Here is an 18066-nt window from a genome sequence, read left to right as displayed (position 1 = left end):
TTACGGAGGAAAACGTTACTGCTGTGAGGAAAATGCTTGACGAAAACAGGCGAGTGACCTACCAACAGATAGAGGATACTTTGGGCCTAAATGCACCAGCAATTCGTTCGATTCTGCAAGATCATTTGCACGTGAAGAAACTTTGTTCTCTCTGGGTGCCGCATCAACTAACTGAAGAGCAGATGACACGACGTGTGACTTGGTGCCGGGAGATGTTAAAAAAGTTTGATAACGGACAATCTCGGTATGTGAACAACATCTTGACAGGTGACGAGACTTCGCTGTACTATTACGATCTGCCGACCAAGGCTCAAAACAAAGTTTGGGTCTTTGATGATGACGACAACCCATAATTGTCAGAAAATCCCGATCTGTAAAGAAAAAAATGATAGCTGTATTTTTCAAATCGAGTGGAATTGTGGAACGTGTCGTTTTGGACACGCAGAAGACAGTCACAGCTAAGTGGTATACTGAACAATGCCTGCCTAAAGTCATTGGATCTATGAAGAACCTGCGGCCAAAGTCAAGAATGGACACCTGGTACCTCCATCACAATAATGCTCCAGCTCACCGCGCCAAAGCCTGCACCGAATATTTGACCACGACAGGACTGAAACTTCTCGAGCACTCTCCCTACAGGCCAGACCTTGCTCCCTGCGACTTTGCACTGTTCCCGCATGTGAAAATGAAGCTAAAACGGAGGCGGTTTTCCAGTGATGAGGACCTTCTACGGGCTTGGGACAACGAGTGTGCTTTACTCCCTAGTGAAACTTGGCAGAACTGGTTTAAAGATTGGTTTCGGAGGATGGAGAGGTGTATTGAATGTAGAGGAAATTACTTTGAAAAAATTAAATAAACAAAGCTGTATTGCAAAACTTTCCTAGTACCCTTTGTATATATATATAGGCGTATATATTTCTCAGGTGAACAGTTTTCATTAAATATTATGTATTGTTTTATAAGAGAAGTTTCAGTATTATTTTGTCATTTAGCAATGAATCCTCCCATATTTTAAGGAAAACATTTTTCTTGTCACATAGGAAAAAACTGATTCATCTAGCACATCAGTATCATCAATGCATGTTAGTTGAAAACACACAGAAACACGAAGGAGAACTGGGTGATAAAACCTGATGTGGTTTGCCACAATGTTGTCAAAAAAAGGTGTTCATCTATCTGACAGACAGATGGCAGCTTACTGTTCATGCCTTCAAAAGACTGCGAAGCACTACATAAAATTTGCAGTAGAGACACTCTTTGAAACAGCCATTTGAAATTCTGAGGCATTTCGTATGGAAGCTCCAGTTCTAAGCTTACAATTTTGAGAAACTTTCCCAAGAGCAATGTTACAAAAAAGTACAAAAATCCACTGCAATAGAAAAAGAGATAGGTCTACAACGCAAGCAAATCTACTGAAAAATCAGCCAAGAAGTGACATGTTGCAAAAACCGTGAAAGAAAACCCCTAAAGTGCCTGCTTTGATGTAAGCACACAACATGACTCAAGCGTTTAGGGCATAAGCCTCAAGCTATGAAGGAGTCTAGACTATGTATAAATATAGTGCAAATGCATCAGGAATACATAGCTATATCTGAATAAATCAGATTATTAATAATAAAACGGCATCATTTTAAGTTATATCTCATATTGTGAATACCTTCACAACGAGTTGCCATGATATTGCACTACTTCGAATAAGTAACGCTTCACCTAAGGAGAAGACTAATGTTACTTATTCTCAGATGGATACCACCACCCAGACGGCACCGTTTCAGGGCTATTTGGCCCTTCTTCGGTGGGTGGGTAGGTACCCGAGTGATGCAATGATGGCAAAACAGTTATGAAGTATAACTCCACAATATGAGAGATGCCTGATGGTGTATCATGTATTTAGACTCAAGCGTTTAGGGCATAAGCCTCAAGCTATGAAGGAGTCTAGACTATGTATAAATATAGTGCAAATGCATCAGGAATACATAGCTATATCTGAATAAATCAGATTATTAATAATAAAACGGTATCATTTTTAAAACGGTATCCCTAAACGCTTGAGTCTAAATACATGATACACCATCAGGCATCTCTCATATTGTGGAGTTATACTTCATAACTGTTTTGCCATCATTGCATCACTCGGGTACCTACCCACCCACCGAAGAAGGGCCAAATAGCCCTGAAACGGTGCCGTCTGGGTGGTGGTATCCATCTGAGAATAAGTAACATTAGTCTTCTCCTTAGGTGAAGCGTTACTTATTCGAAGTAGTGCAATATAATGGCAACTCGTTGTGAAGGTATTCACAATATGAGATATAACTTAAAATGATGCCGTTTTATTATTAATAATCTGATTTATTCAGATATAGCTATGTATTCCTGATGCATTTGCACTATATTTATAAGGCGCCTCCGTAGCCAGGTGGGAAGGAGCAGCATTGCGTAGCACACGCTTCTTGATTAGACCGGGGTTCGAGCCCGTCACCACCAAATACGGAGGATGTGGAAAGGTCAGGGAATGACCACCGCATATCCCAGAGCAATATGGCCTTAGTTGCTAATGCTCCTAAAAAAAAAAACTAAATAACAAAATAACAAACTATATTTATACATAGTCTAGACTCCTTCATAGCTTGAGGCTTATGCCCTAAACGCTTGAGTCTAAATACATGATACACCATCAGGCATCTCTCATATTGTGGAGTTATACTTCATAACTGTTTTGCCATCATTGCATCACTCGGGTACCTACCCACCCACCGAAGAAGGGCCAAATAGCCCTGAAACGGTGCCGTCTGGGTGGTGGTATCCATCTGAGAATAAGTAACATTAGTCTTCTCCTTAGGTGAAGCGTTACTTATTCGAAGTAGTGCAATATCATGGCAACTCGTTGTGAAGGTATTCACAATATGAGATATAACTTAAAATGATGCCGTTTTATTATTAATAATCTGATTTATTCAGATATAGCTATGTATTCCTGATGCATTTGCACTATATTTATACATAGCACACAACATGAATATTTGAGTAATGTATTATAACTTATTTTTCAATTTATAAATATCTAGGAAGTGTCATGTTGATTAGGAATATTGTAATAACTCTTGAAATTTAACATCCTTTTGATTTCCGAACAGTATGAAAGAAATTATCATGACTAAACAACATCAAACATGTACAAGCACCATTGAATCGCAGCATCCATTATGCCAGTGATGACAGTTTGTCTAGATGAGCAATCCTCTGATGTGTTGCTGTGACTGCTAATTAATGCTTATTCAGTGTAGAAATTACATTTGATTAAACGTAATCACACCAACCATCATTTTAGGAGAAAATACAGTAAATAACAGTACCTTTATTACTATGGGAGTTATGGCTCCCATAGTAATAAAGGGGTTCCGTTCCAAAGTATGAAATATATAAGAAAAACTAGTCTAAAATTTTGTCCGTGTATGTATTATATGTACTTTCTTAATATGACTATGTACATAGACAGTACATAGTGAAATGCAAGCATATGGCATCGAAATGAAAATAAGAAACAATTTAATATTAAATGTAATATTTTTGAAATTTTTAAAATTTCAAACAAATCTTTCAAACCAGTGCCTCTGCTAGCTAAAACACTTATCCTACCAGTGTTATCACCAGTTTCGCTAAAGTGTTGATAAGGGAGTTTTGCCTTTTCACGAATGATGAGTGAACTTAACGGAATTTTATTTTGAGTTCGGTCTTCTATATGCAGATTTAAAGCTTTTTCCATTTTTTCTAATTTAACATCACGAGTTAGAGCAAATTTTTGAAGCAATTAGCGCGTTTTCACGGACACTGTTGGATTTTTTATTCCGATTTATTGATTGATCATATTGACTCATTGATTTTATAAGGTTTTACCACCGAGGAGACACTTCACCATTAGAAATTTTGTCTAATAACTCAGTTTTATTCGCTAATATCATCACCTTCTTTGATCTTTTCACATTTCCCTTGTTATTCGTAGCCATATTTTTGTACGGGTCAGAAAGAACTTGTCCACAATAAAGTCATTTTCTTCTGTTAAAACACTTGAAAAAGTCTGTTTTATACTGCAAAACAGTAGATTTATCATTTTTGTAAGCATATCAATTTATAAATTGATAAATTTATTCAGTTTATAAGCATATAAATTAAAAGCAAACGACGAAACCTTCCACGACAAGCGCATAACACATACTGAACAAGGATTAGCGAGAAACATCCACGCTCGCAATTTTGTCACTTCTCCCCCCACCCAATGAGCGCTGTTTTGACTGGGAAAGATAATTTTAGCCACGCCCATGTTTTTTTATGGCGGAAAATGTTCACGGCGCTTTAAAATTCACATTTTTTTAGGTTTCATTTTATATTAAATCAGCGACCGCGAATAGTGGGGGTTTACTGTACATCAGAAAATAAAAATAAAAAATCCCACAAGGTTGGACAAATTACCTCTAAATACACCCATCCACAAGGCTGTGTATGGGATTTGCAGCCTAGCATGAATTTCTTATTAAGTTAACTTGCATTGTCTTAATAAATGAATCTTGCATTCATTTGTCTATTCCTACATAATTTATTCAAAATTATATAGGAATAGGCACTGCCAAATTTGAAAATCTTCATTTATAGTGCCATCTATTATAAAAGAGAACACAGAATTCTGATAATTGATACTACTGAGTGAACAGTTGTAACACAGATTTTTCAGTTGACTATCTTGGATAATATCTGTTAATAGCTAAATATCTATAAAATCTAAACATCCAAAGTATTAATATAATATCTGTTAATATCTATAATATCTAAACATACAAAGCTTAATGTGGATGAATTCCATGTTGTTCTGGAAAAATCTGATTAAATGTAAAAACTGTACAATTTTCAGGTATATGTTAAAATAACCATATACAAAATTAAAAGAATAATTTCGGTTTATGAACCATGATATTCAACATCTTAAGTATATTAAATTACATTAACTCAAGAAGACATACAAATTTAAGGCACTATGAAAATATATAGTTCTAGCACTACAAGAAAAGTTTATTGATGCAAAACCATTTTAACACCGTTATCAGATGTTATCACAAGTTACAAGAGGAGTTGAAAGGTTAGTAGCCTAAGCAGGTATGGGTAGTGGTACAGTGTTAAAAATTTCTGTACTAAATGTATAACACTTAAAATAGTAACTCACTGAGTTTCATTCAGTTTCAGTAATGTCTTGTTTTAATTACAGGTCCTGACATTAACAAAGTTGTGTAAAGAGGAAAGATGGACAAAATCAGTCATAGTGCAGTTATCCAATATTTGGGAAAAGGGACTAAAGCCAAAGGCAATTCATGAGGATATGGTTAAAGGATGGGTGAGGATGCCTATTTCTATTCCATAGTTAAAGGTAAGCAGCAGAATTTAAACAAAGGAGGGAAAGCCTGGAAAATGGCCCACACTGTGGGAGACCTGCAACGTCCACCACTCCAGAAGCTGTTATGCATTATCAAAATTAAGTGCCACATTTTTTAAAAAGAATTTCCACATGCTTTCAGGTTGTTGTTCAGAAGATGCCCAATATCATTTAAGGCCCTGAACCCTGTAGAATCACCTTCCACCGAGAGCAAGCTACTTTTCGCATCAGTTTTTGGGGTGTTTTTTTTTTTTTTTTTTTTTGTTTACAAAAGGTCATCACAATGAGATATATGCAAGGGGGGTTTGAAAAGTTTGTGCCCTGAGTATGAAAGGTTAGTGATATAGAATAAAAAAATTTTGCACTTAATAACATTTGTATGCAGTTTCAGTAACATCTTTTTGTAATTACAGATCCTAAAGTGAATAAAGCTGTGTAAATGAGAAGAGATGGACAAAATTAGTCACCACGCAGTCATCCAATATTTGGGGGCAAAAAAAAAAAAAAAGACTAATGTCAAAGGCAATTCATGAGGATATGATTGCAACACTGGGAGAAGGATGTCCTTTCTAACTTTGTGTTCTGTGATTAAGAAATGGAAAGCAGATTTAAACAAGAGAAGGAGAGCTTGGAAGATCTGCAACATCCATCATCCCAGAAATTGATGACAATGTACATGATCTGGTGGTGTGACAGTTTGATACCTTACCAGTGGCTTGAACATCTTGTCACTCTCTGTTATCTTGTGTGCCACATGATAACAGAGATTCTTGGTATGAAAAAGTTATACACATGATGGGTACCAAAGTTGTTGACAACAGATCAAAACCACACGAGTTGTCAAATGTGGTAAACATTTGCATTGTTTTTTAACAGATCCAGCAAATTTCCTTGCAAGGTTTGTGACCATGAATGAGATGTAGTTGCATCACTTTCAGCCAGAGACAAAGGAGCAAACAGTGGAAACACAGCTCCTCTTCCCCTCCAAAGAAAGCTGAGTCAATTCCTTCTGCTGACAAGGTGATGGCATTGGTTTTTTTGGGATGCTGTTGGAGTGTTGTCATTGGATTACCTTCAGAAAGGCCAGGCAGTTAGGTGCCTCCGTAGCCAGGTGGGCAGGAGGAGCAGTGTGTAGCACACGCTTCTTGATTAGACCGGGTGTTCGAACCCATGACCACCAAATACAGAGGATGCGGAAAGGTCAGGGAATGACCACTGCATATCCCCCAGAGCAATATGGCCTTAGTTGTTAATGCTCCCAAAAATCAAATAACAACAGCCAGGCAGTTACAGGGACATATTATGCAGACCTTGTGAGCTGTTTGCATAAAAACAGCAAAAACAAATGCTGAGGAAATTCAGCAAAGGAGTTTTGTTATGTCAGGATATGCCTGCTCACATATCTGTCATTACCATGGCTGCAGTGCTTGAAAGTGCAGTGCAGTGCTTTGAAAAAACGGATTGCATCCATTTTCCCACCAACAATGTCATTGTCTGTATTTTTTCTTCTCAGATGGAATCAATGCATTGCTGCATTGATTCTAATATCAACAAGTACTTTCTTTCATCTTCTAAACCTTCAATTCACACATGGCGGCACTGAGTATCTATAGGTTCTAATACATTTCATTTTTGGTGTTTTTCAAAAACTAATAATAAAATAAGTAAGGAAGGTGCAGGTATGATTTGTACTCTTCCAAAAAAACATGCATTGCCCATTCTGACCTGTAAATATCTTTAAATCAGTATATGCACACATATTCACAACAAATTTGTAAACTTTTCTGGCTTTTACTGTCTCAAGAATAAATGGAAATTTGTTTAATTAGTTATTTTTATTTAAATATTAATTGCCGCAAGACACTTGGCTTTAAAAATAAAAATCCAGTTTCACATATTCTATCATACTGTCTGATTTAATCTGAAGTTAAATTGAAGCATCCCAAATTAACTTAAATTTAATACTTGAATTTCAAGCTTAAGTTGATGGTCACTATTAAAACCATTTATGTACAAAACAAGCTGTATTTATTGTTACTATTTAAAATGTACTCTTCTGTACACAAAATATAAGTAGTCTTCTGTTTTAAATGAAGACTTCTTTGTTTTGAATTTGTACATAGCAGGAAATCAGCGTAATTATTTAGGCAAATTGACCTGTGTTAAATTGTGGCCAATCAAAATCTGCCAGATGAGCAGATTTGATTTTATAAATACCTCTACTTTGGTTAATCCATAAGCAGGTGGACGAAGGATTGTTCTTCCTCTATGTGTATGGATCACTTTGACCCTGCACGCATGCATTTAAAAAGACAAATGCATTCTAAATTACTTGCGTGTAATCAGTCAAACCAAATTGTGACATTCTGCTGGATCCCAGGGCATTCTGGAATAGCAAGAAATGAAAAAGCAGATCTTGCAGCCAAATAACCAGATACTTCTATTTTACAGACTTCAAGTTCCGTATACGGATTTCAAACCAGTCATCCATAAAGCATGTTACAATAGCTGGTCAATAATCTGGAGAGGTTATCCAGGGAGCAAACTTTTCCGTGGCTCTCTCTCTCTCAAAGCTGTGGCGCTCCAGCTTCTGGAAAAGCAGACAAGAAGAAGTAATTCTAGGAAAGCTAAGAATTGAGCATACTCGCCTTACACACCTCTATCTATTAACAAATGACAGTGCTTCTCAGTGCACATCATGTCATGTGCAACTGACTATTCGTCATTTATTAGTGGACTGCCCTCACCTTCTCAATATCCACTCAAACAGCTTTAGATCATGTGCTAATGCACAGTCATCACTAACATTATTGCAGTTTCTTGGAGATGATCCTAATAAAACAGAACTGTGTATCTTCCTAAATAACTTAGGAATATACTATAAAATATAACAGTATTACAATAAAGTTAAGTATTTCCTATTAACGAATACAAAGATACAATATGGCCTTAACAGCCTATGTGTCATTAAATTTCATCACAACAACAACATGCATTTAAAAAATTGGCAAAAAATAATTCAGAATTTTTCACTGTTTTCATGCCACTTTTATTTTTTATCTTTTCTGAATAGAACTGCAGAAGATCTGTTTTTTATATTAAAAACATATTTTAAATTAATTTGTTTTAAAACTTTGTTTAGATGGATCGACGAGTGAAATGCAAATGGCACCTGCCTGTCAATAACAGAGCACCCACTGCATGAAATGTAAAGCATGCACATTAACAGTTTGATTCCAGACAATGCTTCAATGTTAACGAAACCAGCAAGATGGAGGAAAATGCATTGGAGAAAAATGCACATCATTAAAGCGAACTTACTATCATAAATTGTTCAAGATGCCATTCAATGCATGCGTATAATCGTATAATTATGTTTATCTTAATTCCTGAATTTTTCCAAATTGTTGATAATTAACAGATTTCTGGAATTTTTGCCAAAGAAATCAAAAAAAAAAAAAAAGAAAAGAAAAAGCCATTTTGAAAAACAGCTATTAAGATTTACAGCTGTGTGGATGGAGTAGATAATTTCTGAGGTATTGTCTGGGGTCTTATTGACACAACTACAGGTTTTGAGTTAAAAGTTTAAAGGACAATACAGGAGATATTTTTTAGCCTTATTTGAGAGGACTGCATATTTACTTCTTGGGTATTTAGCATTGTAGTATATGGGATTCATAAGTTTGCAGCAAACCATAATGCTGATTGTATATTCATGCCACTTCTATCTACTTTTCAGACATCTTTTTTCACTTAAACTAGATGTCTGAAAAGTAGATAGGAGGGGGATATGAATGTTGTCATCACATTCAAGGTTCAGTTGGTTAATTTCATTTCATGAATTCAGAAAATTATGGAATTGTTGGAAGTATCCCTTCCATGGTTCAGTATGATAAGATGATCTCAATGATTCATAACTGTAGTTTGGGTTTAACTTAGAGAGGGCCATATCTTCAGAATGCAAAATTGAACTCTGAAGAATTGGCCCCCTTCCAATTCAACAATATGCATAGAACATTTAAGTCCCTACAAAGTAGCCAGTTCTGTCCTTTATATTTAATTTGTTTAAGAAGTCTGAGTTTTTCATATGTCTAAAGTGAACCAAAAGAAAAAAAAAACATTTGGATCAGAAACATAAATGTTCCTCCTTGCAAAGGAAAACACTTTTAGGCTAATTTTGTAGAATTGATCTATGGCCTCCGCTTACTTGGTTTGCATATACTGGAGTCACTGAGATAATCATTAATTCAGAAATATCGCTGCCATAGACAAGTGAATCTTATGGAAAAAAGTGCAGAATTGCTCACATTGTCTGTACCAAAAAAATTATGCTCCTGGAGAGAGACTAGATTTTTGAATTTGATTCTTAATCCCAGGATCTCTACAAATAGATTTGGGAAGACCCAAATATCTTAACAGAAATCACTGTTTCATATGAATTTTTGTTTGGAACAACCACTCTTTCCATGTACGTTCAAAATCTTATGGTGAAATTTTAAATTTTGAGAGTTTTTGGTAGAGAAGGTATGGGCAGCTGAGATACATGCAATCTTGTTTTTATAAGAAGTATATTTCAATATAGAACACTTTTTATAAGCAAAAATAGCAGTCTCTCCCTAACAAAGGATTCCATTTCTTCAACTGTTTTAACACTAGTGCTGCAGACTTCATGTTGAGCCCCTCTTATCTGTGTTGTCAGTTTTCATCCCAGTATATACAAAGCATACCTTTATAACAATGCCTTTTTTTAACACCCTTTTATATCATAGATACCACAAATGTAACAAAATGTGTTAGGTTAATTTGTGCAGTGCCTTCTTATAATTACTACATTACAAAACAAGAATAAATAGTTTTGCTTGCATTGTTTTATATATTCTGGGAATGCTTTCTAATGATCTGCTATCCACTAATGGTATCCTGCATTGTGCATTCTCACTGTTTCTTGAAGGTTCTCTATTGATAATTATTAACCAAAACAAAAATCATTAATCAGTAGTCATCAAATTGTAATAATGAAAAGGTGTTTTGCAGAAAATCTCTGTGATTGATAAAAATGGATGTTATTTTTAAATGACAACCATTTTTATCCACCTTATGCATTTGATAATTAATCCGATCCAACAACTATTTAATTTTAGCTTTATCCTATTTTTGTTTTTTATATTCAGTACTATGTATTCTGAAAATTGTTAATTATTTTAAGGAAATTGATGAATATATTGCTAAAGCCAAAGACCAAGGTTACACAGCTATGATACAGTTGGGCTCTAAAGGATTAAGTTATGCAACAGCTGTAGTAATGCAAACTGCTATCAAGGTAAACTGGAATTATTCACTTTGTGATTGATCTTTATTTGAACTTATAATTTATAATTTTTAATTATAAATTTAATTTATATTAAATTTAATTTATAATTAACTTAATTTTTAAAATAGTAGTACTTAAAATATATATAATTTAAGACAGAGGGGGAGGAGGGGGGGGGGTGAGATTTGTGATGTTAAACATTCAAATGGAACTGTACTTGACATTATTATTCATTATGATATTATTACAGATTCAGTGAGAAAACCCGTCGCCTTATCCTTGTTAATACAATTATTTTGGGTAACTGATTAATTTTAGCACAACATTGTATTTACCTTGTGTATTAATGAACTGTATTATATTTATCCTGTGTAATGTTAATAATTATAGGTGATTTAAATCCTTAAAATTACCACAACACAAAAGTTATTTGATAAACTATTATATGAGGACACTGATAATAAGAACACAGAGAGAGAGAGAGAGAGAATGGAGTCTCAGACTGAAGAATTGGAAGGCTTTGCTCATTTGCAGGGGCTGTAGATACTACAAGTTTTAGACTGTTGATGATGATGGCAAGTCTGTGTTGGGTCTAGCTGTAGAGATATTTTATCTTGGGACACAAGACAAAGACATTTGTGTTTAGGAAAAACAGGCATTTTATTTAGAGTAAATGTAAGTACCTAGCTGTGATTGCCTGTGTTAAAGATAATCTCTTTTCTTAGCATTGAAAGTCTTTAGTCATTTGCTCTGACACAAATTTTAAATATTTTCCCCCTTTTTTCTAAAAAAAAAAAAAAAAAGCGGAAAAATATTTTAAATTTCTCTATGTGGTAAACAGATGGTGTAATTTCTTGCTGTAAACTAATTCGTACCATGTTGGTTTCAAACTTTTAATTTGAGCGATGTTCAGGTTTACATAGTCATAACTTGCTTGATTGTTTAGGTTGATCAGAACTGTTAGCTGTTTTATGAAGAGTAGATGTCTCATATTAGCAAGTTACTCTACATTATCAACTACGGCTGTCAGCAAAACACATGGCAGCATCGCAGTTTCAGTACCACCACGCTCTTATCACATGACTGGCAACTCTCATGTCACTCTGTATCACGTGACAAGTTGTTGTCACCTCGAATGCGCCTTCAGCTCTGTTGTAGTAATCCTAGAATACGGTTGTTCTCTGTGAGAGTCCTACTTTTGGTTCAGTATTTGTGTTGTGTAAGATTAATATGCCCCATAATTGTGTGAATAGTCCGGATGACTTCCTTTACGTACGTGGAGAAGTCGCGTTAGCTTCAAGAAAGCATCCCTTAACTTGAGTCATAAAAAGGCCTACTTCTTGTACTTTGAGTGTAAAGTAGGTGACCAGGACAAGAGCTGGGCTCTACATATATGCTGCCCTACTTGTTCATCAAAACTCAACGTGTGGGTGAATCAAAAGGGTCATTTTATGCCTTTGGCAGTGCCCATGATATAGAGGGAGCCAACAAATTGCATCACAGACTGTTACTTCTGTATTTTGCTTCCTGTGACAATGAAGAAAAAGAAGACAGGGACATACCCAAATATACTATTTGCAATTCGTCCCGTGCCTCATGAAGTACTACCTATTCTTGAACCATCAGACCATTTTTCTGTACACTCTGATGAGGATGAAGACACTGATGAATCAAGTTGGTATACATGAAGTACAACAGCCGTCTACATCAAGGGATCCACCATTTTGTCCAAACCTTTATCCTGCTGTCCCACATAAGATTACAGAAAATGAGCATAATGACCTCATCAGGGAACTCAACCTGATGAAAGATAAGGCAGAGTTTTTGGCTTTGAAGCTACAACAGTGGAATCTTCTAGATCATTCTGTGAAATTGACAACATTTTGTTCTCAAAATAAAGACTATGGTAAATTCTATCGAACAGAAGATGAACTCACTGTTTGAAAGATGTTGATGGTCTACCGGCAGCAATGAACATGAGGCACGTTCCCAAAGAATGACAACTGTTTATAGACGCTTCTATGGTTGGCCTTAAGGCTGTGTTATTACACAATGGAAATATGCTGCATTCAATACCTCTTGCATATGCTGTTCACAAAAAAGGAACACACACACACACACAAACATGGAGAGCATCCTCTTAGGCACACACTATCAGAAGTATGAGTGGCAGATATGCGGTGATTTAAAGGTAACTGCCATATTATTAGGACAACAAAAGGGTTACACTAAGTATTGTTGCTTTCTCTGCGAGTGGGATAGTCATGTCAAGGATAAGCACTACGAGAAGAGGAGTTGGCCTCACCGAAAATCATTAACACCTGGAATGAAGATCGTAGCATATGAACATCTGGTAGACCCAAATAAAGTTTTATTTCCACCACTCCACATCAAACGGAGGCTCATGAAAAATTTTGTGAGGGCTTCAGAAGTGAATGGTCCTGCATTCACATACTTGCAAGGGAGATTCCTAAGACTTAGTATAGACAATATTAAGACTTAGTACAGAGAAGATTAAGGCAGGCATTTTCATTGGTCCACAAATAAGGCAACTTTTCCAAGATGAACAATTCGAATGTGTCCTTAGTGATAGTGAAAAATTGTGGAAAGAAAACAGAGTGGAAAGCCATTCGAAATGTTTCAACTGGTTTTCTAGGAAATGTCAAAGCCAGCAACTACAGGCAGCTTGTGGAATATCTCATTACTTACGAAAGACTGGGGAGCAACATGTCATTAAAGATGCGTTTTCGCATTCACACCTGGATTTCTTTCCTCCGAACTGATGCCATCAGCGACAGACACGGTGAGCACTTCCATCAAGACATTGCAGCAATGGAACAAAGATACAAAAGCAAACGGAGTGCTTGATACAGCTATGTTCGCAGCTACATCTTACTGCCATATAAATAAAAAAAAATACCTTGTACAGTCCATTCCGGTTATTTGGGACATAACGGGACTAGTGCATTTTGGCCCGATTAAGCGGCTGCCCAAATTATCCGAAGTTTCACGTAAATAGTTAAAATTACAGTGTACCCCCCCTTTACGATTAGTTCACTGTACAATCAAATCACATTACAACGAACTCACCATAGTAAAGTACCATTCACTATACGATGTGTAGTAAGTGCTGGTCATTGTGATCACGTTTGTGAATTGAATTTTAATTCTATTAAACAGTGATTATAAAAATAAAGATGTATTAAGCACAAATTTACTCTTTATAACCTTACCAATTAAAAAATTAAATGATACATGAAAATCGGAAGAATATACATGATAATCGGAATAACTAATAATACGTACTGTAATACATACATACATACAAACTAGTTGACATTTCTGTTCACTGACATTTGTGGGTGGGGGTTAAAATTTAAATCAGTAAAAAGATAAGCAATCAATGACAAAGAACACGGCACACACACAAATTGCAAGTAACACGATATGCGCAAGTGAGAACGGAGTAACAAGTTACAAAGCTTTAAAAATATGATTGAAGATTTCATGGAAGTGTAAACACATTTCACCATAATAACCCACAGAATTCCAGCTGTTGGTATTATCGCAAATTCAGTAAGATCGAGTTTACTGTCTGTTTATGATAGATTTCACTAACAGAAAAGCCCAGTAAACAGGTGACTGCTAATTGTTTTTATTGTTTTATGGTTGTGACCTCCAGAATTTCTACAGAACCACGTGGTACTATCGGAGACAATCGTAAGGTAATCTCCAGTGCTGCGGTCTCCCGCCCGATTAAACGGCATGCTGTCCCAATTAAGCAAAGTAAACCATGGCTATTTTCTCGATTGGTTTCTGTTTTTTATGATTTGCCCCAAATAAATGGCTGCCCCGATTAACTGGTGGCCCAAATAACGGAATCCACTGTATAAATATAAAAAAAAAACTACTTTTTTTGAAAACAAGAGCAAATATGCCATTTTAAGTACTATATCCATATTTAGCACCCCGAAATCTATAAAGTAAACTTACTTACTCGAGAAACCGTGCTTCTCTCTTTCTCTCTCGAGAAACGGTGCCTTAACGTGGCGAGAGAGTTTGCGTACGTTAAAGAAACTGAAAGCTATACCGTCGGGAGCCATATGCTCCCAGAAGGGCCTCCCATGGCGGAAAGGTTTCAGTGGAGACGTCAGACGAAACCCGTTTCAAAAGGTCCACACACGACCTTTTTCAACTAAATTGTGATCCAAGAAAGCAACGGGAAACTACTTGGATTATCCTTCCCTTGAAAACTTCAATGATAGCAAGCAAAATAAACCACGGCCCTGAGTTTCGCCGTCCCTTGAATGGGACAGGGGTGCTAAGAATCTCCGAGCTTGCGTCGAAGAATTTTCTGAAACTAGCTACATGGAACGTTAGAAGCCTACTACAACCAGGAAAACTAGCCAATGCTTTACAAGAAATGGAACGCATTAACATCAACATACTTGGGCTAAGTGAAACCAAATGGCCTGGAACAAAGAAGTTTATATCAAACGACCACCACGTCTTCTGTTCCGGAGGAGAAGAGAACACCAAGTAGACGTACGGCGTCGCTTTCGTTGTCCACAAACAACTAGCCAACAAAGTCACCAGTTTCACTCCGATATCGGAACGAATCGCACTACTACAGTTAGCAGGCAATACGATCAACCTGAATGTGCTCCAGATCTACGCACTAACAGCGGACAAAGACGATCAAGAAATTGAATTGTTCTACGACAAGCTAAGCAACACTTTAAAGTCGCTGAAGAAGCACGACATTACGGTCATCCTCGGTGACTTTAATGCCAAAATCGGTCAAGGAAAGCTACAAAACATAGTCGGAGAACATGGCTCGGGGACACGGAATGAACGAGGCGACAGACTCGTCCAGTTCTGCCAAGAAGAAAAATTTAGCATTGCCAACACTTGGTTTAAACTACCACCTCGACGACTATACACTTGGACCTCACCACAAGACTCTGACAACAGTATCGTCAGGAACCAAATTGACTACATCTTAATCAACATCAGATATAAGTCAAGTGTCCTCAAGGCAAAAACTTACCCTGGAGCTGACATATCATCAGATCATAACCCAGTAATAGCAACACTACGTCTCAAATTACGAGCAGTCAAACGCACAAGCACAACAAAAAGAATCGACCTGGATAAACTGAAGAACAACGCCAACAGGTGACAAGTACAGCTTCATCTCAGCACTACAATCAGATCGATCGAAGCAGTAACAACAGACGTGCAAGCGTTCGGGCGTTCACTCAAACAGTGCATCAATGAAACAGCAGAAACCCTGCTAGGACATCAGGCGCCGAAAAAGAAACAACGGTGGATGACCCAGCACATACTAGACCTAATGGATGAACGGAGAACATTCAAAAGCAACAACAACCGGGAAAAATACAAAGAAATACAACAAAAGATCAAACAGGAAATCCGGAAGGCGAAGGAAAAATGGATGGAAGATCAGTGTGCAGAAATCGAAGACCTAATCAAGAAAAATGACAACTATAACCTGCACAAGAAGCTTAAAGAAGCTGGAAACATCTACAAACCGGCTCCTATTCCAAGCTTATATACGGACAACAATTAAGCAAACAAGCCAAACTCGACACCTGGAAGAGCTATATATACAATCTGTTCGGCACCAACAGAAAACCGGCAGAAATGCAACAACAAACACAGGAAGACAATCTGCACATGTTAACATCTGAAGTGGAACATGCCATCCGAATAACAAAGCCAGGCAAGGCCTGTGGACCTGATCAGATTCATGTGGAACTGCTGAAACAACTAGACTACAGCAACATCCAACAACTAATGAAATGGTTCAATCAAATCTACAACAACAACGAAATTCCATCCGAATGGCTCCAATCCATCTTCGTGGCCCTACCAAAAAAGGCTACCAGCCAGAAATGCGAAGACTTCAGGCTGATCAGTCTAATGAGCCAGGTGCTAAAAGTCTTCCTCAAGGTGATTCAGCAAAGGATAAGATGTAAGTGTGAAAGTGCACTAGGAAACACACAGTTCGGATTCTGCAGGGGACTAGGCACCAGAGAAGCAATTTTCTGTTTACAAATATTGCTACAAAGGTGCTATGAACATCAAAAAGACGTGTATATATGTTTTATTGATTATGAGAAAGCCTTCGATTCAGTAGACCACGACCGTCTAATTGACCAACTGAGAAAACTTGGGCTTGAAAACAACGATATCAACTTTATTACAACTCTCTACTGGAATCAAACAGCCCGGCTTCGCTATGACAACGACCTGACAAACCCAATTCCAATAAAAAAAGGCGTCCGGCAAGGCTGCCCATTATCTCCCATTCTTTTTAACATCTATTCGGAAATGATCTTCGACCAAACACTGGCTGACAAGAACATCGGCATAAAAGTTAACGGACACTACATCAATAACTTAAGATATGCCGATGACACAGCACTAATAGCGGATTCAGAACAAGATTTACAGACCATCTTGAACGAAGTGGACATAGAAAGCCAAGCATGGGGGCTACGAATCAACAAAAAGAAAACAAAGGTGATGAAGGTCAGCAGGACTGCAAGCAAAATCACGATCAAACTAAACAATGAAAAATTAGAGCAAATACACCGCTTCAAGTATCTCGGAGTACTCATTGATGACCAGCTGAACCATGAGGCCGAAATCAAAAGCAGAATTGAACAAGCCAGGCAGGCATTCACCAAGTGGAAAACCCTCCTCACCGACAAAAGCTTGAACATCATGCTCAAATTATGCACATTGAAATGCTGCATCTGGCCAATACTGCTCTACGGTGTAGAAACCTGGACTCTAACATCAGCCACTACAAAAAAGCTCCAGGCCTTCGAAATGTGGCTCTACCGAAGAATGCTGAAAATCCCATGGACAGCCAAGATAACCAACGTACAGGTCCTGCAGGACATGCACACGGAACGGGACCTGCTCAAAACCATCATCAGCAGGAAATGCAAATACCTAGGTCACATCGCTAGGAACCAACAAAAATATCACCTACTACCACTCATCCTGGAGGGAAAGATCGAAGGCAAGAAATGCCCAGGCAAACCGAAAATGGCATGGCTAGATAATATCAACACCTGGCTTCACATGACAACAGCACAAATTCTACATGCAGCGCTAGACAGAGAACAATATCAAATTGAAGTCGCAAACGCTATTCGGCAGCATTGAAGAAGAAGAAACTTACTTTCATGCCCATAACAAGATATGGCCTAAAATTTGTTGTTCAGTTATCTATCTATCTATACTAATGGTTCTAAAACAGATGCAGATGTGGGTGCTGCAGCAGTTTCTTCCACCTTCT

At 37.2% G+C, this 18066-nt stretch overlaps 1 protein-coding gene across 6 annotated transcripts in view; it reads left to right on the top strand.

The window, feature by feature from the left end:
- The window catches only part of LOC150078357 (receptor expression-enhancing protein 1-like), a 307490-nt gene that overhangs the window by 189504 nt on the left and 99920 nt on the right, over positions 1 to 18066 (top strand). For all 6 annotated transcript variants that reach the window (XM_090385094.1, XM_090385092.1, XM_090385093.1 and 3 more), the window contains one exon: positions 10626 to 10739. In XM_090385094.1, the coding sequence (XP_090241220.1) occupies positions 10626 to 10739 (114 nt within the window). The remainder of the gene's footprint in view (positions 1 to 10625; positions 10740 to 18066) is intronic.

Source organism: Mastigoproctus giganteus, chromosome 11, assembly GCF_048544385.1.
Source record: "Mastigoproctus giganteus isolate SK-2022 chromosome 11, ASM4854438v1, whole genome shotgun sequence".
Lineage (NCBI taxonomy): Eukaryota > Metazoa > Arthropoda > Arachnida > Uropygi > Thelyphonidae > Mastigoproctus > Mastigoproctus giganteus.
Note: the sequence above shows the minus strand (reverse complement) of the source record. Positions and strands in the feature narration are given on the sequence as shown.